Raw genomic sequence first — 22,003 nt, 5'->3', positions numbered from 1 at the left:
ATGTCTACATTTGCTTCAGCTAGTAAGTACTTTGGGATTTTTCTCTGCATAATGACTTACCAATTGGATCAAGTGCCACAACAGGCTCTGATGGCAGGCTTGGCTTGCCCACTCCTGCTAAATTGATTGCCATAACTCGGAATTCATACTCAAGACCTTCAGTTAATCCTGTCACTTTATATTCTTTCATCTTTATAGGAGTCTTGTTAGCTCTCTTCCACAAAAGGCTGTTTCTTTCCTTGAACTCGATATGATACCCTACAAATGAGTGTATCAATTCAGATAGCGTAAACATAGGCTGATTTAAATATGTATATATATGCATTTTTGTCCAAATTGTTGCATTAGAGATATTTTTCTTTATATAGAAAATATATAGAACAGATAATTTTCTTTCTATCTAAATTTTCATTACCCAGGCATAGTATCATTTCCCCCCCTTGGAATACGCATAGTTATTGCCTCTTCTACTGAATAATTTTTAACTTATGTTATGTATTATCACTATGAAAGACCTTATTAACTGATACATTAGATTTTTTTTGGTGGTACTGGGGATGGAACCCTTCTACCTCTGGGCGACACTCCCAGATGTATTTTATATATTTTTTTGATTTGGAAACAGGATCTCTTAAGCCAGTGAGGCTGGCTTTGAATCTGCGCAATCCTCCTGTCTCCATCTCACAAGCCCAGGGATTACATCCGTTCACCACCATGCCCAGCAATATATTAGATTTTTAATGAAATTAAACATTAGCCATATGTACTAAAATACATTATTGTATTTTATATATATATGTGTGTGTATATATGTGTGTATATATATATATATATTATGGTGCTATAAATAAGGAGCATGCATTCACCTTGGTTTCAGGAAAATATCTGGAAGAAACACTGATATAAAGGCTGTAGAATAAGAGCAAACTATATACCTGTAATTGGAGAGCCACCAGTTTTTCTAGGATCAGTCCAAGTTAGAGATACTGAATCATGTCTGACGTCCACAATATTGGGAGGTGGGGGAGCATCGGGCACATCTAGGAAAAAGTGGATAATGCAAAATTTGTAAATAGGGAACCTCCTCAAAATTGTGTTTTGCTTTATGGTTTCTGGCTTTGAGACACTTACCAAATGGATGTTTGGCAACAATTGGATCTGATTTCAGGCCTTCTCCTACACCATACTTATTTTCTGCACTGACCCTGAAGGTATACTCCACACCTTCATGAAGTCTGGTTACTCTGAAGGTAGTTTTCTGGACAGCTGAGGCACATGTCACCCACTTGTTGTTTACAGAATCTCTCTTCTCCAGGATATAGTTGGTGATTTCAGAACCTCCATCATCCTTTGGAGGACCCCACTTTAAGGTCATGGCTTCTGCAGTGACTTCATCAAATTTGATTGGTCCAGTAGGAATGCCAGGCTTGCCCACCACTTTTATGGAGAGAGTTCCTTCCTTGGTGCCAGCAGCATTCTTGAGTGTGATAGTGTACTTTCCAGCATCAGATTTTTGGCAATCGTATACTACAAGAGTCGTGTTAACTGCAGTTGACTCAACACTGACTCTTGTGTCAGTTGCTAGAGGATCTTCCCCTTTCTTCCAAGATACTGAGGGTGCTGGCTTGCCCTTGATGGGGATCTTAAGGCGGAAGTTGCTGTTCTCTTTGGCCAAATAACACAGATCAGGTAGGTCCTTTAAGTCAAGATCAGGAGCCACTGTAAAACAGCAGAGATAAATTATCATTACTTTTAAGACCAGGCAATTAACTTTCATATTATTATAATTTTTAAAAGATATTTTAATAAGCCAGTGAGTAGGGCTGCTAATTGCACTTTTTCTGACAACTAGGAAAAAGAAGCTGTATGAGCAGAGGCTTACCGACATCATCCTTTGCTAGGACAGTGATTTCGCTTGGGGTTCCTTCTCCATTTTCATTCTCAGCGCTCACTCGGAAGGTATACTCCTTCCCTTCATGCAGATCTTTCGTGGAGTACTGTAGGTTTAATGATTTCATAACTCGTTGCCACTTATTTCCTTCAGTCAGGAAATCGACCACATATCCAGTAATTCGACTTCCGCCATCGCTCCGCGGCTTTTTCCAACCAATGGTGCAAGACGACTTAGTTACAGACAACACTTTCAGGTCTACCACTGGTCCAGGGGTTTCTAAAGAAAGGAGAAATGACGAGTTGGAGCCCCAGGTTATCATGATAGGATGTTGTTAAATTGGATGGGGCAGTTCATTTGCTCACCAGAAGCTTTGACAGCGTCACGAGTTTCACCAGGATCCCCGATGCCATACTCATTTTCAGCAAACACCCTGAAGAAGTAGGATTTCCCCTCCTCCAGGTTGGATACTCTGAAGCTTGTTTTTGAGCACTCAGTTGTCACCGTTGACCAGGACTTCCTCTCTGCATCTCGTTTTTCTACCACATAGTTTATGATAGGACTTCCACCATCAATAATGGGAGGATCCCAGGTAACATAAGCGGAGTCTTTGGATACTTCCTTAACAGTCACATTGACAGGTGGTCCAGGGGTATCTGGAAAAGTAATGGTTAAATGAGAAATGAACATGTAAAAATATATACAACTGTGGTTTTAACACATGTGATTCTTCTTTAAAAAATAGACTTACCAAGAACTTTTACTACAATGGTGTACTCCTTTTTACCACAGCTGTTCTCCAGAGTCAAGATATATTTTCCTGCATCATATTTGTTCACATTTTCACAGCGCAAGAAAGTGTCAAAATCAGTTGATTTTATGTCCAGTCCAATCCTTTCTCTTAGATTGACATTTGGTTTAGACCAAGTAATTTTTGGAGGTGGGCGTCCTTTAACTGGCACATAGAGTCTCATTGTAACTCCAGCACGTAATATGAGTGTCTTCCTTAAATCAGCATCAAGTTCTCCCTCAGGTGGAACTATTTAATTTGGGGGTGAAGAAAATTTAAGTAAAAAAAGATAATGGTCAAATTATTTTCAAGGACTCACCTTAACACTTCTAAAATATATTTTCTTTTCTAAAATTAATTTCTTACTCCTTAAAACATCACTAGTATGATCTCAAATTATTTTGATAGTCTATCAATTATTGATCCTTCTATTTTCCAATATGCTTTAGGCTCAAAAAAGTTTTCCTTGGAGGATCCATACTTCCCTTCTCATGAACCCTACATACTCTCAAACTCTACATATATTAAAAGAAAGTAGGTGATCCAACCTCACTTCTACTCCATTTTTGTTTTTTCTTCTCTTATATTCAATGAAAGCACTCTGCCATATACTCTGGCTTTTTTCATTGTAGGAAGAAAACCAGAGTGGGTGAAATACAAAACCAAATATTTTAAAAGGGGAGATTGTTATAGAGAATAAGTATAAAAATAGGGAGAAGGGAATTTAAGATAGAGAGCCTGCCAATTACATACTTATGGCGAGGGCTGATTAGGAGAATAAATAAAACGATGAGGATATTAGTTCATGACTTAGATTAAAAAGAACCTCTTTATTCTCAGAATAAAATTTCAACATTTCTTTATTTTGAAAACATGAAGTTATCATGCATGTATAAAATGTTTTTTAAAATTAAAGAGTGCCTTGCATTCCATTTGGCCTGTTAATAAAATAGCATGAAGTAGTGACCCAGTTCTGCTAAAATGCACCACTACTGGAGTACATTTACCAACTCTAAAGCTTATAAATAAGTAGATCTACATTACAAAGTTCTAGTCTCAGTTCGAGAGTCTGATGGGTGAGAAAAGCCTTATATATGTCACCTGATAATACTTACTCAAGATGTCCTTGGGATAGTGCTTATCCGGCACATCACTGGGGTCACTGTATCCAATTTTATTAACAGCGTACACACGGAACTGATATTCTGTGTTTTCCATCAGGCCAGTAACCTCAAAGCGGGTTTTCTGTAGTTTGTCTGGCAAATTGCACCTCACCCAGTTATCAGAGTCAGCTCGTTTTACTTCAACAAGATAACCGATGATCGGGCTGCCACCATCATAGGCTGGCTTGCCCCAGGATAGACTTACAGAACTCCGGGTTGTGTCATATACTTTAGGGAAAGCTGGTGGGCCAGGAGGATCTGAGGGTACACAAAAATAGAAAAATTCAGTTGAAACTTCCTTCCTAGTTGTTGAATGCTGATTCTAATGCAGGTTATGGAGCTCGTTGATGAAACTTACACAGAGGATCCTGAGCATAAGCAGCTTTAGATGCGTCACTGGGCTTGCCTGGTCCAGCTTTGTTTATAGCTGTAACTCGGAACTCATATTCGGTACCTTCTTGGAGACCTGTTGCTTTGATTGTTCTCTCTATAACAGGCTTTCTGTTGACCTTAGTCCAGTTAACTGCCTGAGTCTCTCGCTTTTCAACCAAGTAGCCAGTGATTGGAGAACCGCCGTCATCGGCTGGTGGTTTCCAGCTAACTGTCATGTGATCTTTGGTTATATTGCTGATAATAGGAGGATCACAGCGTCCAGGTGGATCTGTAGGGAATGATTGAAAAGTTATTTTCCCAAGCTAAAAGGTAATACTTATAAAGTAAAAGGGAAAATCACAGGGAAATGTTCCTACCATATGGGTTTTTAGCAATTGCTGGTTCAGTGAAGATTGGATCACCTACTCCGTATTTATTTTCAGCACAGATACGGAACTGATACTCATGGCCCTCAATAAGTTTCTCCACGCTGCAGCTGGTGATGGGCACGGTAGCGGAGACTTGAGCCCAGTTGGGCCTGCTTGTTTCACGTTTGTCAACAATATAGTTGGTGATTTCTGAGCCTCCGTCTTCAAGAGGAGGTTCCCAAGAAAGCATTGCACGATCGGAATACATTTTGTTGATTTTTACAGATGCTGGAGGACCTGGTTTATCTAAAAGAATAAGGAAGAAAAGTGAAGCCTTTGCACAAGCAGGGACTGAGTATGGAGTAGAAATTGGGATATTTGGGCTGAGGTCTTTTTTTTTCTGTATTAGGGGTTGAATCCAAGGGCATTCAACCTCCAAGCTATGCCTTCAGCCCTGTTTTTTTTCTTTTTTTTTTGGTGGTACTGGGGTTCCTGGAAACCCTTCTACCTCCGGGTTATACTCCCAGACACCTATTTTTTATATTTTTTACTTGGAAACAGGGTCTCTTAAGCCAGTGAGGCTGGCTTCAAACCTGCGTGATCTTCCTGTCTCAGCCTCCCAAGCGTGGGGATTACAAGCGTGCACCACCACGCCCGGTTTCAGCCCTGTTTTTATTCATTATTGTGAAAATGTCTCACTAAGTAGGTGAGGATGGCGGCAAACCTGTGGTCCGTCTCAGCCTCCCATGTACTGGGATTACAGGCATATGCCACCACACCTGACATAGGGCTGAGGTCTTCATATCACTATTAGCTTCCCATATAACCTTGGAATTACTTAATTTTTCAGAATCTTTGTTTCTTTGTGTGTAAAATTAGGTAACAAGAATATATGATCTCTAATACTCTTCTCAGCTCTAAAATGCTATTGTTCTGTGATAAGATTAATTTTGTGTCTAGGAAATGCACATTAAGATAAGTGTTTTTCTCATATATTACTTTGCCAATATTCTCTACATATCATTAACTAAAGTAAAAAATAGGATCCTTGTTAAATGCCTTTATTTACCTAATACTTTAAGCTTAATGGTGGCTGATTTGGAACCGCTTGGGTTTTCTGCAGTAATAGTATAATCTCCTGAGTCCTTTCGGTTTACGCTGAATAGCTCCAGTGTGCACAGGTTTCGGTTCATGGCCATCTTTATGAATTCTGCTGGTTTTAATGGTGTGCCATCTTTACTCCAAGAAACTGTTGGCATTGGTTTACCAAAAACAGTAGCATCCAAGCAAACATTAGTCCCAGCTTTCACAGTAAGCAAAGATTTCATAGCCACGCTCAGGTCTATCCTGGGAGGAACTGGAAAGAAATAAAAGGACTTAGTACATGAAAAACTATTATATAATTCTAACTAATAATGAGAAATTCATACTCCTTTTCTTTCAAGAATGAGATTTTATTCTATTCATTTTTCATTTGTATAGACAATACTAATTATGTATATTTACGGGGTACAATGTGATGTTTTGGCATATGTATGCATGTGGAATGATTGAATCAAGCTAATTTAATGTCTATCACCTTAACTACTTATTTGTGTTGAGGAAATATTTATTTATTTATTTATTTATTTATTTATTTATTTATTTATTTATGGTACTGGGGGTGGAACCCAGGGGCTTTCTACCTCCAGGCTATACTCCCAGACCTATTTTATACTTTATTTGGAAACAGGGTCTCACTAAGTTGCTGAGAGCCTCACTCAGTAGCTGAGGCTCGTTTCGAACCTGTGCAATCTTCCTGTTTCAGCCTCCCAAGCTCTGGGATTACAAGCATGTGCCACCACGCCCGGCATGTTGAGGACATTTAAAACCTACTAGTCTATTTAGAAATTTGAGATGTTATTATTAACTATGACCATTGTACTATGCAGTAGATCACTAAAATTTATTCCTCCTAACTGAAACTTTTAATTCTTTGATCAACATCTTCTGTTTCCCTACCTTTCTATCCTCAATAATAGAATTTTTAGAAGTAATTTACTCATTATAAAAGTAATACAAATTTAATGTAGAAATTTGACAATGCTGAAAATATAAAAAGGTAAATTCTCATAATATTGATACCCTTAAAATTTCACTACTATCATTTAAATGCATTTCTTTGTTATCTTTCTGTAAATGTGTGCTGTTGAAATTACATAGCCATCACAGTTTGGCATCTTGCTTTTTAGATTTGTAATGATTCTTTATAATAGTATTTTTTTAGTATCATATACAAAGTACCTATCATTAATTTTCCTAGGTGTGGATTTACTTTTTGTTAAGAAATACAAACATTTTGAATACTATACATCTTTGCCTAAAAGATTAAGCACAGTCTTACCATTTTCTGCAAGGATAGTCACTGGGTCAGAAGGTTCAGAAGGTGGGCTGATGTTTACTGCAGTCTTGGCAATTGCTCTAAATTGATACTGCGCGTTCTCTTCTAAGCCAGTGGCTGTGTACTCTTCCTGGGGAATCTGGTGGGGTGTTGTATTGCACCGTACCCACTTATCACCAGGAAGTTTGCAAGCTTCTATGAAATAGCCAATAATTTTGCTTCCTCCATCATGCTTGGGGCGGGCCCAAATGAGGGATGCAGTATTCTTGCTAACATCGATAACTTCAGGTTTCCCAGGAGGATCTAAAACCAAAAGAGATATTCTCAGCATACATCTTCCAAGCATAAGTTCAAACACCATATTTTCCATTATCATCCCTGTTGCTGAGTAACAAGCTCAACAGGATAATAGTGCCCTTTCAATAATCATTCAACCAGTATGCATTTTTGAGTCCTTGCTACATGCTTTTAAAAATTATATATAGTAGTGTACTTTCATGGTAGGAGAACAGAACCTATTTCTGAATGACAATCTTCAGAGGCTCCAAGATTTAAATGTGCCGGCACAATATTAACAGAAAAAAAAAATGCTTACCAACTGGCATTCTTGCAGTGACATATTCTGTGGGTTTGCTGGGTGGGCTGGATCCAGCTTTGTTTAGGGCATAGATTCTGAATGAATACTCAAGGCCTTCTACAAGGCCAGCACAAGGATATTCTGTTGACCGGACAAGAGTATCATTGGCCTTCACCCAGAGCAAACTGTTTCTTTCTTTGCGTTCAATCAGGTAACCAGTGATGGGGCTTCCTCCATCACTGTCTGGTCTGTCCCACGCGACAAAAATGCAGTCTTTGTTGACTTTAGTTACTCGTGCATTCTTTGGTTCACTGGGAACACCTGGAGATAAAGACAAGAGAGATGTCAGTTTCTGCTTTAAGTAACAGACTAGGGAAAAAGACAGAGGGTTTTTCTTCTCCTTGGAAAATACATACCAAATGGGTATTTAGCAAGCATCTTTGGAGATGTGAGAGGCTCTGAAATGCCAAATCGGTTTTCAGCACGAACCCGGAAGATATACTCCTGGCCAGGGATGAGTTTTCCAACCCTGCAGGAAGTTTTTGTGACTGAAGCTAGAGCTGTGACCCAATCCCCTCGGCTCACATCACACTTCTCCACTATGTAATTGGTGATGTTACTGCCTCCATCTTCCAGAGGAATGTGCCATGACAGGGAGCAAGCGTCGGCATCTATATCAGCAATGTCAAATGGAGGCTGAGGGGGTCCAGGTGCATCTGTATGAACCAAAAGGAAAGAAAGATAAGAACAGGGATCTGATAGGAAGGATGTTTCTGCTCTTCATATTATGTTTCATGCGTCACCTACCCATGACTATAACTTTGATTTTCTGAGTATCTGTTCCAGAGCTATTCTCTGCTGTGAGGCTATAGTAACCACTGTCCTTCCTAGTGACGTCTTTTATGATCAGAATTGAGGAATTGTCTGATTTGTGCACTGCCAGGTGGCTGGATGTGACAACTTCATCTTCTCCTTTCTTCCATTTACAGATGGGATGAGGCTTTCCATATACATAGGCTTCGATTCGGAGTTTCTTCCCAGCTTTAATGGTAATTTGCTCTGGCATAAGGATCTTTGGTGGCACTGAAAGAAAAATGAAAATATATTGATTTTTGAGTGGTTAAATTTCTTCTGGTGGGGAACTGTGCTGGTGTTTTGCAAATCGTGGGCTGTAACCTATTAGTTTACAAATTTTAATTTGGCAATAATTTAATTAGCAATTAATAATTAAATATTAATTTATATAATTATTTATATTATATATATGAATTTAATTTAAACTAATTTGCCAATATTTTCAAAAGGAATTAGATATAATAGAACATATAAGATGCAACATACCTAAGGATATTGTTTCAAGAAATTTCTTTCAATTATATCTTTATTGACATATAGAGATATATCATTATGTATATATTGATTCAAAATTTATTATTTTATTATTGTTATGGGCCCAAATATTTAAAAAATACTGTTATTTACTTTTTTTTTTTTTGGTGGTAACGGGGTTCTTGGAAGCCCTTCTACTTCCGGGCTATACTCCCAGACCTATTTTATACTTTTTTATTTGGAAACAGGGTCTCTTAGGCCAGCGTGGCTGGATTTGAACTGACGCAATCCTCCTGTCTCTGCCTCCCAAGCGCAGGGATTACAAGCGTGCGCCACCACACTTGGCACTTTTTATTTGGAAACAGGGTCTCTTAAACCAGCACGGCTGGCTTCGAACCTGCGCAATCCTCCTGTCTCTGCCTCCCAAGCACGGGGATTACAAGCGTGCGCCACCACACCTGGCTCTATTTACTATGTTTTAAAGTATTTCTGGAGCTAGATTCCTCAGGGAGAAATGTCTACATAGCCCAAAAAAAAAAATATATATATATATATATATATATATATATATGATGAACCTTTATCACCTGATATAAGGGAAGCAATGACTACTTACGCAGTTGTTCTTTGGCTTCATATACTCCTTCAGCTTCTTTTGGCAGGCTGACTCCAACAGCATTTCTGGCCGCTACTCTAAATTTATATTTCTTTCCTTCCTTTAAGCCAGTGACAACAAGGCTGAGGTCTTTTACCACTGAGTACTCTGTCCAGCGATCTGCAGGCTGGTCTTCTTCTCTATAGCTAATGATATAGCCATCAATTTTCGCACCTCCGTCTCGCAGGGGAGGTAGCCAGGCTAATGCAGCGCTGTTCTTTGTCATTTCAGTCACTTCAAGTTTTCTTGGGGGATCTGGCTCACCTAGAAGAAAAACACCATTTAGACAATTATCTAGGTAACCTAATCACACCCCCTTTCCTAAGGTACATAAGCATTGTAGTATATCATTTATCTCAAAGTATATGAAATCTGTAGTTCAGTACATTGAAAGTTAAAAGGACAAGATGAAGATCACAAAAGACCTTCCTGAGCAGGTTAGATGTTTATTGATGTAAGGGTTTCTACAAACTAAATCCCTCTTAGTAGCGGATTCAAATTGTGTTGTGACCTTGCTACAACAGATGGAGTTGGAGAGGGAAGGAGATTACTTACTGAGAGGATCTGATGCCAGCACTGGTTTAGGGATGTCTGTTGGGACTCCAGGGCCATACTCATTGACTGCAGTCACTCTGAAGAAATACTCATTCCCAGGGACAAGATTGGTTACATGGAAGCTTGTTTTCTTAACTTCTGGGGTAACTGTGGACCACGTCTTTCTCTCGGCCTCACGTTTCTCCACAATATAATGCGTCACTTGGCTCCCACCATCATTTTCAGGAGGGGCCCAGGACACATGGCACGATGTTTTAGTGACATCTGAAACTTTTAAATTAGATACAGGTCCAGGAGTATCTGTAAAGAACCACAGAATCAGATACGCATGCCTCGTCAGTATCCTTGTTAGCTAATTTGTTTTTGAAGGAGAAAATGGTGGAAGATTTTTATGGACTCACCTAATACTCTGACATTGACAAACACAGCTTTTTCTCCTGCTGGGTTCACAAGCGTCAAGGAATATTTCCCTGAGTCATCACGGGTAGAATTGGGGATGACGAGGAAGGCCATAGTGTCAACCAGATCAACTTGTCCTTTTCTGACCACATTATCAATACCCACTTTCCGCCAAGTGACTTTGGGAGCCGGTCGCCCTCTCACTATTGCAAAGAGCCGAATAGGGCATCCTGCTCTCACTATGACTAGTTTTCTCATGCTGGCATCCAAATCGATCTCCGGAGGTTCTGAAAATGACATTCAGCTCATTAGTTGAATTTACAGAAAATGAGGAAATCATATGAGAAATGAGGTATTAACCCATCAAATGTTAAAGGAGGGCCTCACCTAGGATTTCTTTAGGTTTGATAGCTTCCTTTAGTTCTGCAGGGCGTCCGATGCCCACCTGGTTTTGGGCACACACCCTGAACTCATATTCCTGGTTTTCATCCAAGCTAGTAGCAGTGAATTCCATGCGAACAAGTTGTGCTGCAGCGTTGCACCTCTTCCAGCCCTCATCAGGTGATGCATCTGCTATTTTTGGTCTCATTTCCACAACATATCCAATTATTGGTGCACCACCATCGTAGACTGGTTTTCCCCATCCGAGGGTTATGGAATTTTTGGTTGTATCAACCACTTTGAGATTGGTTGGTGGTCCAGGTGGTTCTGGAAATAAATTATATAAAAATAAGTGTACGCATGGTTAATTACTACTAGTGGTATTTTAATGTGCAGTTCTATGTGACTCTCAATCAAACATAGGTCATTTGACTCCTCAATTACCAAGTTCTCCTTATTTTACTTTATAAAATTAGAATCTACCATTGATTGTACATTTTATGGGATTTGATAAAAGGTCTTTGGAAAATGTTGATTAAAATAAAATTTTGATAGCACAGGTGAATTCATTTATCTAATACCTCTGTGCTTGAGATTAAAAATTTGTGTAACATGAGAAAAATCAAGAACATCTTACCGATGGGGTCTTTTGCCACCACTGGTCTTGATGGTAAGCTGGGTTCCCCAATTCCAATTTCATTTTCTGCCTTGACACGGAACTGATATTCATGTCCTGGAAGGAGATTCTGTACTTTCAAACGTCTCTCAGGAATTGCACTTTTGTTAACAGGGACCCATCGTACTCCATGTTTCTCCTTTTTCTCCAAGTAGTATCCTGTGATAGACTTTCCACCATCATATTCAGGTGGAGTCCAAACCACAGTCATCTCTTCTTTGCTTACTTTAGTGACTTCTGGGGCATCAGGACGACCAGGTCTGTCATACTTGGTTTTCGCTATGACTGGTTTACTTTCAGTTGGAGGCCCTGTGCCTATTTTGTTTTCTGCACGGACTCTGAAAATGTATTCATTTCCTTCTATGAGACGCGTTACTGTGGCACTGGGTATCAAGACATTAGCAGAATAGGTAGACCAAACCATTCGCTTGCTCTCACATTTTTCTATAATATAATTTTGGATTTCACAGCCGCCATCATCTTCTGGTGGATCCCAGCGAACAGTACACCTATCACTGGACACGTCAGTAATTTTCAGATTTCTTACAGGACCAGGCTTATCTAGAACATTGACAGTGGCATAGGCCACAAAACTGCCAGCTGCATTAGTTGCTGTAACTACATATTTACCACCATCACTTCGCTTTGCTTTAGTGAGAGAGAATTTAGATGATTCAGCACTGGTATCAATCTTGACCCTTGGTGATCTTGTTAAATCTGTAGCATCTTTGTCCTTGGTCCATGCAACTTCTGGAAATGGTTTGCCTCTCACTCCTGCCTCAAGTCTAATGGTGTCCCCTGCTTTGACGGTTAGCACCCCGCTTAATTTCAGATCAAGTACTGGTTTCTGTAAGTCTTCCTTCACAACAACTTCCTCTGTCTTTACCCAATCACTTTCCCCACCTTCATTCTTTGTTTGCACTCTGAACTCATAAATCTGGTTCTCAACACATTTGTCAACCATATAGTGGGTTTCTTTAATGCTTCCTTTGTGCACTCTTTCCCAGTCAGTAGAGCCCTTCAGCCTCCTCTCGACATGATACGATAGATTGGGGCTGCCACCATCATAATCAGGCCGCCGCCACTTTAGATAGACAAATGTCTTTCCTTTATCTGCAATGTGAAGGTTTTCAGGCTCACCTGGTCTGTCAATAGGGTTAATAGCCAGAATTGGAGTTTTTGTTTCAATGGTTGGCCCAACGCCTACTTTATTCTCTGCACAAACTCGGAAATAGTATTCATTGTTGGCTAAAAGGTTGGCCTTAACTAATCTCTTGGTGACATCTGAAGCAACTATTGACCAGCCTTTCTGGTTGGGTTTACGATATTCTACTATGAAATTTGTTATTTCAGAACCACCATTGTCTAGTGGGTTTTCCCAAGAAACTGTACAGTTCTCTTTGGTTACGTTGGTAACCTTCAAATTCTGGCAAGGCCCAGGTCTGTCTAGGACATTAACAATGGCTGAGCCCTGGGCATGTCCGCTGCTATTCTTAGCTGAGATGATATACTTGCCATGATCAGCTCGAACAGCATCTTTAATTTGTAACTCAACCCGAGGGAGATCATGAATTAGGTCAACCCGCTTCTCTCGGACCAATACTTTGCCTTCCTTAGACCAAGTTATGTCAGGTTCAGGTCTGCCTTTGACTCTGGCAAGAATGCGGATAGTTTGGCCCACTCTGACGGTAATAACATCACGACAGGTGACATCGAGCTCTACTTCGGGAGGATGAAGGATGTCTTTTGCAATCACAGATTCTGCTAGCTCTCTTGGCTCTCCCTCACCCACTATATTAGCTGCCTTTATACGGAATCTGTACTCGTTCCCTTCAATTAGTCCAGGTACCCTAAAAGCACACTGCCTAATGAGTTCATCTTTGTTAATCCTGCTCCACTGTGCGGTGCCAGGTTTCTGACACTCTACTACATATCCTAGAATAGGGCTACCACCGTCACTGAGGGGCTTTGTCCACACCAGGTCAGCTGATTCTTTGCTCTTGTCTTTCAATTTGGGATTAATAGGTGGCCCAGGTGGTTTTATCGGCCGACAAGCTTTTATTGGGTCAGAACTTGGAGACGGATTGCTTAGTCCTGCAAGGTTTTCAGCAAAAACTCTAAACTCGTATGTGTTTCCCTCATACAGTCCAGTCACTCTGAACTTCAGGTCAGCTATAGGTGACTTGTTGACTCTCACCCATTTGCCAGTTATTTCTCGACGTTCCACATAGTAACCAGTTATTGGACTGCCTCCATCAGATTTGGGCAGCGTCCAAGAGACAGTTGCAGCATTTTCAGTAATATCGGTAACCACTGGTTTGCCAGGAGGAGATGGAGGATTAAACTTGTGTTTAGCAACAGTAGGTGTGGAGTCAAGGGGAGGACCGACTCCCATCTTATTTTCTGCTTTAACTCGGAAAACATATTCACAGCCCTTTTGCAGATGTGGAACTTTTAGCTTCAGTTTACTGCTTCCAGAAGAGACAACACCCCATGTGTCTTTCCTTGTATCTTGTTTCTCAACAATATAATTGATCACAGGGGTTCCTCCATCATCTTTAGGTGGATGCCAGGAGATAGTCATGTATTCAGGGGTAACATCCAGAATATTAATAGGACCGGTTGGTGGCCCAGGAACATCAAGAACAGTTAGATGCACGGCTACTGTTTTGCTACCAGCGGCATTGGAAACTGTGATTTGGTATTCCCCAGTGTCTTTCCTTAAGCAGTTCTTGATGGTGAGTACTGATGAGAAGCCATCAGATTCAACTGTATAGTGTTCATCTGTTTTAATCTCACTCCCATCAGTGGTCCACTTTACAGTGGGAACAGGCACACCCCTTATGATAGCAGGGAATCTGACTGTAGTTCCAGCTTTTACCACGAGTCCTTCAATTAATTTCACATCTAGTTCCACAGATGGAGGCACTGGAAAGTAAACAGGAGAAATTAGCTTTTGATTCTCACAAAATAAGTAATTTAAAGAAGAGTAAATAACAATTAAATCCAGAAATTACCCAGTTTTTCTTGGCATTCTATTGGGATAGTTGTATCAGGGAGACCAAGACCCACAATATTTTCTGCTTTTACACGGAATCTGTAGGTCTTTCCTTGTTGTAGTCCAGTAACAACACACTCTAAGTTCTTCACAGTCTTGAACTTGATCCAGTCCTGGGCACCTTCTTCTTGATATTCTACCAAGTAGCCAGTGATTGGAGAGCCACCATCCCGATCTGGCTTATTCCAAACAAGGGAGACTTCGGTCTTGTCAACATCTACATGGTGTAGGTCCTTGGGTGGACCTGGGGGATCTTTAAAAAAAAAAGAAAGTCATGATAAATAAGCAGTATTGTCAAAGACAGCCAAATAATACTTTGGTGTCTAGAGAAAGCAACTCACGAAGAGGATCTAGAGCCTTGATTGGTTTAGGTGTTTCAACAAAAGGACCACGCCCATATTGGTTCTCAGCAGCTACTCTGAAGAGATACTGATTGCCTTCAGTAAGATGTTTAGCCAAGTGACTCTTTTTCTTTGATGTAGTTGAAAGAGGTGACCACTGGGCAGCAGCAACATCTTTCCTCTCCACCACATAATTTGTCACAACAGAACCACCATCATCCAGTGGTTCCTTCCAGGTAAGGTAACAAGAATCTTTCCTAATTTCACTGACTTCCAGATCTCTTGGTGGCCCAGGCTTATCTGAAAAGTGTTAAGTGATAGTTGTATAAGTGACATAATTCAGATGAAAGCAAAATTTGTATACACACTTATTTTTAATGGCATAAGTGTTAAAATTCTTACCTAATACAAGGACTTTTACTGAGACGGTTTTTGACCCAGCTGGATTCTCCACCGTCAAGGAATAAATTCCACCATCTTCATGGACAGCATCACGAATTTCAAGCTTACTACCAACTGGAGTAACATCAATTCGTGCTTTGGTTGGAGCCTCTCTGTCACCTTTTTTCCAAGTTACTTTTGGGAATGGAACTCCTTTGATGATGGCACTAAGTCGCAGAGTATCACCAACTTTAATGTGCTGTTCTCTTGCCATGTTGGCATCAAGAATCAACTCAGGAGGTTCTAGAAGAGAGAGAACAACACATTCAAATTTGATTAATTAATGCATACTACAACCAAGCACATATGATCAGACACCTGTTTTTCTTGCAAATAAAATGTTTTACTCACCAAGTCTGTCTTTTACAAGGACTGGCTCAGGAACGTGAGCTGGATCTGATTCTCCAGCTTCATTAACAGCCAGAACTCTGAACTTATAGGTTTGGCCATCCCGAAGACCAGTGACTTTATATTTAGTTTCAGGACATGACTCAGGAGTGTGATTGGCTCTTCTCCACTCTTCATCTCCAACTTTCTGGTATTCAACAATATAACCCAGTATCTTGCTCCCACCATCATGACGTGGTGGTTGCCAAGTTAGATCAACTGAATTACATGTTGTATCAATTGCTTCAGGGTTAATAGGTGGACTTGGCTTAGCTGTATAATAGTAACAGAAAAAGAAAACCCCAAAAGGTGTTAGAATATTCCTGAAAAAAAAGTTGGATAATACAAAAACTGAATGAATGCTTCAATACTATACCAATTGGATCTCTAGCAAAGATTGGTTTGGATGGCGGGCTTGGATCTCCAATGCCAATTTCATTTTCTGCAGAAACACGGAATTCATACTGACATCCCTCCAGAAGATCAGGAACCCTAAATTTAGTGTATGGGTGGATAGGCTCTTTGGTAACTCTAGCCCATCGTTTGGACATCGTTTCCCTCTTTTCCAGGATGTAGTTGGTGATGGGCTTTCCTCCATCATGTGGCTTGTTCCAGGTTACTAAGGCAGAGTCTTTGGTGACTTCTGTAACAATTGGCTGATCAGGTGCATCAGGAACCCCTATAACAAGTGTCAGAAAAATGTGTTAAAAGTTTAATTCTTTCTATTAACTACGCTAAGCAATGAATCCCCAGAAAGAAATGCAACACATACTGAACCGATCCTTGGCTTTCATCGAGTCAGACACCAGAGGGTCACTTATTCCATACAGATTTTCAGCATATATACGGAAAATATAGTCTTTCCCTTCAAGTAGTTTAGAAACTTTGCATGTTGTTTTAGCACTTGCAGATGTCACAGGCATCCAAACATCTTTACCCAACTCCTTTTTCTCAATGATGTAATTAGTGATTTCACTTCCTCCATCATCTAAAGGTGGTTTCCAAGATATAACCATGTAATCTTTGGTCACCTCATCAAAGGTGACAGGTCCTACTGGTGGTCCAGGACGGTCTGTAGAAAAAAAAAAATCACAGCACGAAGTGTTGTTTCCACTTCTGCTTTGGGTTAAACAGAAGATCTATTTGCCTTTGCCAAATAATACTTACCAACAACATTAACTTGACAGAAACCTTTCCTGGAGCCGGTACTGTTCTCCACAACTACACAGTACTTGCCAGAATCTGAACGTTTGGCCTTGGTCTTCTCTAGAGTGAGTGTTGTTGGAGTGGTCTTTATGTGAGTGCGATCATCTTCTAGCACATCAGCTTCATCTTTGAACCAACTAACCTTGGGCTTTGGTTTGCCTGAGTAACGGCCAGTGAGGGCAAAAGCTTCACCAACACGAACTGTGAGCTTATCTCTGAAGTCCAGTTCAAGTGTTGGGGGAGCTGAAATGTAAAATTATAAAGACAAGTCATTTCTACTGATGTCTTATGGAAACTCTACAAATGTTTTCAAAGTGTAAACCAGTGCAAACATACCCAGCTCATCTTTGCAAGTGATTGGTTTGGTGCAAAATGATGGTTTGCCTTTTCCAACAATATTGACCGCACTAACACGGTATTCATAGGTATCACCTTCTTTTAAGCCTTTCACAGTGTATTTTCTGCTAAGCAAGTTGTCATTTGTAACTTTGTGGAACTTCTCAGTTCCAATGAGCCGGCTTTCCAGAACATAGTTAATAATTTCAGATCCGCCATCATACTTAGGAGGATTCCAAGTCAAAGATACAGACTCTTTAGTAACTTCTTTGACTTCCAAGTCTTCAGGACGTTCTGGTACAGCTGCAAGTATAAATGTAGTGAAAAATGTCATTAAGAATGTAGTAAACACTTCTTTTTGAGGATAGCATTTAAACATTAAACTCTCTGCGTCAATAACAAAAATGACTCATACAACTACACAAGTTAACAATAATAATAATCTCATTTCATTGAAAAATAAATGAGGGAAGTTCTTTGAGACTTAATTAGGAAGGGTCTATAGAGTTGTTAGTTTTAGCGGTGGGAAAATAACTCAGTTTTTACTCATGCCATTGAATGTGGAAATTCTTTTAAAATAGTGTAGTATGAGCCAGGCACTGTGGTAAATGCCTATAATCCCACTATTTGGAAAGTGACACAGGAGGATTGCAAGTCTCATTTCCTTCAATGAGACCCCCAACAACTAAATGAGACCGTTTCAAAATAAAAAATAAAATAGGCCTGGAGGTGTAGCTCAGAGGTAGATTTCCCTGGGTTCAATCTACAGCACCATAAACAAACAAACAAAAAAGTATAGTATGCATGGACAGAATTTGATAAATCATACGTATGTATATGTATGTACATATGTAATATATTTCTTTTATTTCTTTTTTCAAGTACTGTTAAAATACTATCAAATCAGACACTGGGTAGTTAGTTGCCTAGTAAATGCTTGTCAAGCGTATGGTATTTATATATAAATTTTGTTACTGCAGTCTTTTATTACATGAGTACAGAATGATTAAGCATAAACCTGTTTTAAATGGTACTTACTTATTGGATCTCTGATGACAAGTGCAGTTGGAGTCTCAACAAATGGGCCCATGCCAATACTATTTTCAGCTGCAATTCGGAAAAAGTAGGCTTTTCCTTGAATGAGACCTTGGACGGTAGCATTTTGTCGGGTGACTGTGTACGTCACTGGTGTCCATGCTTTGCGGTCAGCTTCCCGCTTCTGAATGACATAGTTAGTGATTGGAGAGCCACCATCATCTTCTGGAGAAAACCATGTGAGTTTGCAGGAGTCGTTGGTTAGGTTGTCAGAGAGGAATGGTGTTCCGACAGGACCTGGTACGTCTGGAGAGAAGAGGAAAAGATTTCAAGACCTTTGTCTTCAATGAACTACAATGCTCAACATGCTTTTAAAAGGGAGACAAACATGTGGTTATGGAAAAAATAAGGATTTTTTATCTATGTGTTGTTTCCTTCCTTCTAGCTATAGTCAAGCATAATTTTAAGTGAATTAAGTTTGCCACAGTTATTAGCTGCCCCAGTCTCTTAGTTGAAGCTGATGGAAGAATAAAATGATTTTAAAAAGCAAAATTTGTGAGTCAGATGGGGGAGGGGCTGCAGGAGATGGGCGAAGAGTGGCAGGATCACATTATGGGGCCAGTGTTCTCACTGAGGGGGGAAGAGGGAGAGATTTTTTTTCTTTCTGTGTGACCAGTGAATCAATGAGCAGAACAGGAAGGGTTGGAATTTTAATGTGGAAGCACACCACTTCTCCAACTGAGGTAATATTTGTTTAGAAGCAAAAGGGCTTAGGAGCTTGAAACTAAACCCAAAGCGTCTAGGACTGTTGCTGATTGCAATATTTTTCCTTGTGCTGTTTCAATATTCATTATGTTAATAGAGGTCTAGCTATTTTCACATGGAAACTGTGGCTGTTTGGAGTATGGCTGCTCCTGTACTCATGAACTCTGAGTGGGAGGGCTTCACTTTCTGAGCAAATGGACCAAGCAGTCAACAAGAGGCATGAAAAAGGCTTGCAGAATTCAACTTCAGGCTCAGTGACTAGAAATGCAATGTTGATAACCAAAACATGATGCTTCTCTTCATTTAGAATACTAAAACCCTCAGAGAGTTTTTGTATTAAGAATTAGCAAATAAGGAGAGAGTCTCATGATGGGAAAATAGTCATAATGGGTAAACTGTTAAACATCTCCGTACATTTGTAGGAAGTTGCTTTTACAAAACATAAAAGCGTTGTAGGTACTTATGATGGCACATGGGGAAAAATGGAAGTATATGACCCTTTATAGATAATAGGAGCACAAACATAAGGAATAAAAATGCAAAAATGCTAAAAATTCTAATAATGGATAGTAGATTTGTGGATAATTTTTCTTCTTTTCCAATAATGTTTACAACATAGCTATATCATAAAAGAGCCTTGTTGTAGACATAATAAAAATGTTTAAAGTTTCACAGACAAAGTGAACATTTACCTAACACATCAACAATAATTGTCTTCTTTCTTTCTCCCCCCTCGTTTTTGGCAAGAAGAGAATAGATGCCTTGGTGGCTTCTCTGGCAGTTCTTGATGACCATGGATGAGCTAATGGCTGTAGTTTCGATGTTGGCTTCTTGAGGCAAAGCTCTCTCATTCATGCTCCAGGTGACGGTTGGAGGCGGCTTCCCGGACACATAGGCGATGATCCGGATCACCCCTCCTGCATGGACCACAATTCTGTCTCTGACGCTGGCATCGAGCTGAAGGTCAGGTGAAACTGGGGAACAAATAAAAGTTGCAAATGTGATTTCCACTTTCAGTCTGAAACATAATTCTGATAGAGCAACAGAAGTATTGATAATTACCAATTCTGTCCTTCATTTCAATGATATCTGTCACTTCTCCAGGTTCTCCAATGCCAGCAATGTTAACTGCTCTCACTCTAAATTTGTAGAATGCCCCTTCTTTTAATCCCGTTACAACAAGTTTTGTTCCTCTCACTTCTTTGTCTTTACCCTGGGGAAAAACCATGAACATTTTATAATTAAAATAGTTCTTTGCCATTTGTTGATAATAGCTTTGTCAACATTATTATCACTTTAGTGTGATGATCACTTTCTAAGGAATAACCAGCAGCCCATTGCCAAACATGAAAAGGGGAGAGGGAACAGGAAGGGCTAAATGAGTGGTGTGTGCATTTATGCCTCTACCATATTGGACCCCATTAGCTCTCTTTGGAAAAATTGTTGCCAGTATAGGTTTTAGGAATCAGATATTATAGGAAACACTGAATGTAATAACCTGCAAAAAATTTTGTTTTAAAATTATTGTCAAGCAATTGAAAAAATTGTACTAGTCACTTGTTCTACCTTTGCATGATTTATAAAAGGTACATTAATAACATGATTTAATTTCTGGTTAGGTATTATTTTTAATTGATACTTTATAATTGTACACATCTATGGGGTACAGTGTGATAATACTATGTATGTAATATATAATGATTAAGTCAGAGTAATACATATTTCCATCTCCTTAAATATTTATTATCATTCCTTCTTGCTGGGAAACTTCAAACTCTTCTAGCTATGTGTAAAATAAAATACATAAAAAATTGTTGTAAACTATAGTTTACTATTCTATGGAACACTAGAACTTATTCTTCCTATTTTTTATTTTTAGAAAATTGGTTCCATTTGCCCCATACTCTGCTTCTCTATCAATATATGAAAATAATAATTTAATTTACTTAAAATTTATTCTTTGCATGTTTTATATATGAAAAAATAGTCACTTGTAATATAATTCAATAAAAGACCAGATAGTATCTATTTCTCTATTCCCCTACCTCTAACTTGATTAAATTTTTCTGTTTTTGTTTTTGTTTTTTGTGGTACTGGGGATGGAACGGGCATTGTACCTCCGAGCTCCACCCCCAGCCCTATTTTTTAGTCTTTTTATTTATTTTTATTTTTTATTTTTGGTAGTACTAAAGACGGAACCCTTCTACCTCTGGGCTATGCTCACAGATCTATTTTTTATATTTTATTTGAAAACAGGGTCTCTTAAGCCAGTGAGGTTGGCTTTGAACCTGCACAATCCTTCTGTCTCCACCTCCCAAGTGCGGGGATTATAAGTGTGTGTGCACCACGCCCGGCTTTTCTTTTTATTTTTTGAAACAGGGTCTCACTGAGTTGTGGAGGGCCTCCCTAAGTAGCTGAGGCTGTCCTTGAACTGCGATCTTTCTGTCTCCACCTCCCAAATGCTGGGATTACAAGTGTGTGCCACTATGACTAGCTTCTAACCCGATTAAAATTTTGACATTAATATTTATATTTGGATTATCATTACCCATTATGCTATTTTTATGCCTCATTTGTGTGTGTGTGTGTGTGTGTGTGTGTGTGTGTGTTTGTGTGTGCACACACACATGCACGTGTGGTACTGGGTATTAAACCCAGGGGCATTCTACCTCTGAGCATACATCCCCATTTTTCTATTCAGGGTCTCACTAGGTTGCTGAGGGCCTAAGTTGCTGAGGCTGGCCTTGAACCTGAGATCCTTCTCTTAGCTTCCCAAGTACTGGAATTACAGACATATACCACCATTTCTGGCCAATTTTTCTGATTTTAAATGAAAAATAGAAATCAATGGGATTGAGAATAACATTTTAGCTTATTCATAGAACATTTTTTTAAAGC

The 22,003-nt window shown here is 39.5% G+C and overlaps 1 protein-coding gene across 1 annotated transcript in view; it reads right to left on the bottom strand.

Moving 5' to 3' along the window:
* The window catches only part of TTN (titin), a gene marked incomplete at both ends in the record, with an annotated part of 282,804 nt that overhangs the window by 51,403 nt on the left and 209,398 nt on the right, over positions 1-22,003 (bottom strand). The window contains 30 exon segments of the mRNA XM_080689373.1: positions 61-258; positions 936-1,040; positions 1,132-1,719; positions 1,883-2,170; positions 2,257-2,547; positions 2,643-2,930; positions 3,797-4,102; positions 4,203-4,505; positions 4,594-4,890; positions 5,654-5,941; positions 6,968-7,267; positions 7,560-7,862; positions 7,958-8,257; positions 8,349-8,624; positions 9,487-9,789; positions 10,081-10,380; positions 10,482-10,766; positions 10,867-11,187; positions 11,498-14,464; positions 14,554-14,847; positions 14,936-15,235; positions 15,338-15,619; positions 15,728-16,036; positions 16,140-16,442; positions 16,536-16,835; positions 16,931-17,212; positions 17,306-17,608; positions 18,344-18,646; positions 19,798-20,079; positions 20,168-20,318. Coding sequence (XP_080545499.1) covers positions 61-258; positions 936-1,040; positions 1,132-1,719; positions 1,883-2,170; positions 2,257-2,547; positions 2,643-2,930; positions 3,797-4,102; positions 4,203-4,505; positions 4,594-4,890; positions 5,654-5,941; positions 6,968-7,267; positions 7,560-7,862; positions 7,958-8,257; positions 8,349-8,624; positions 9,487-9,789; positions 10,081-10,380; positions 10,482-10,766; positions 10,867-11,187; positions 11,498-14,464; positions 14,554-14,847; positions 14,936-15,235; positions 15,338-15,619; positions 15,728-16,036; positions 16,140-16,442; positions 16,536-16,835; positions 16,931-17,212; positions 17,306-17,608; positions 18,344-18,646; positions 19,798-20,079; positions 20,168-20,318 — 11,416 coding nt within the window.

Source organism: Muscardinus avellanarius, assembly GCF_963383645.1.
Source record: "Muscardinus avellanarius genome assembly, chromosome: 2".
Classification (NCBI taxonomy): Eukaryota; Metazoa; Chordata; class Mammalia; order Rodentia; family Gliridae; genus Muscardinus; species Muscardinus avellanarius.
The sequence above is the reverse complement of the archived record's forward strand: the minus strand, read 5'-3'. Positions and strand labels throughout refer to the sequence as shown.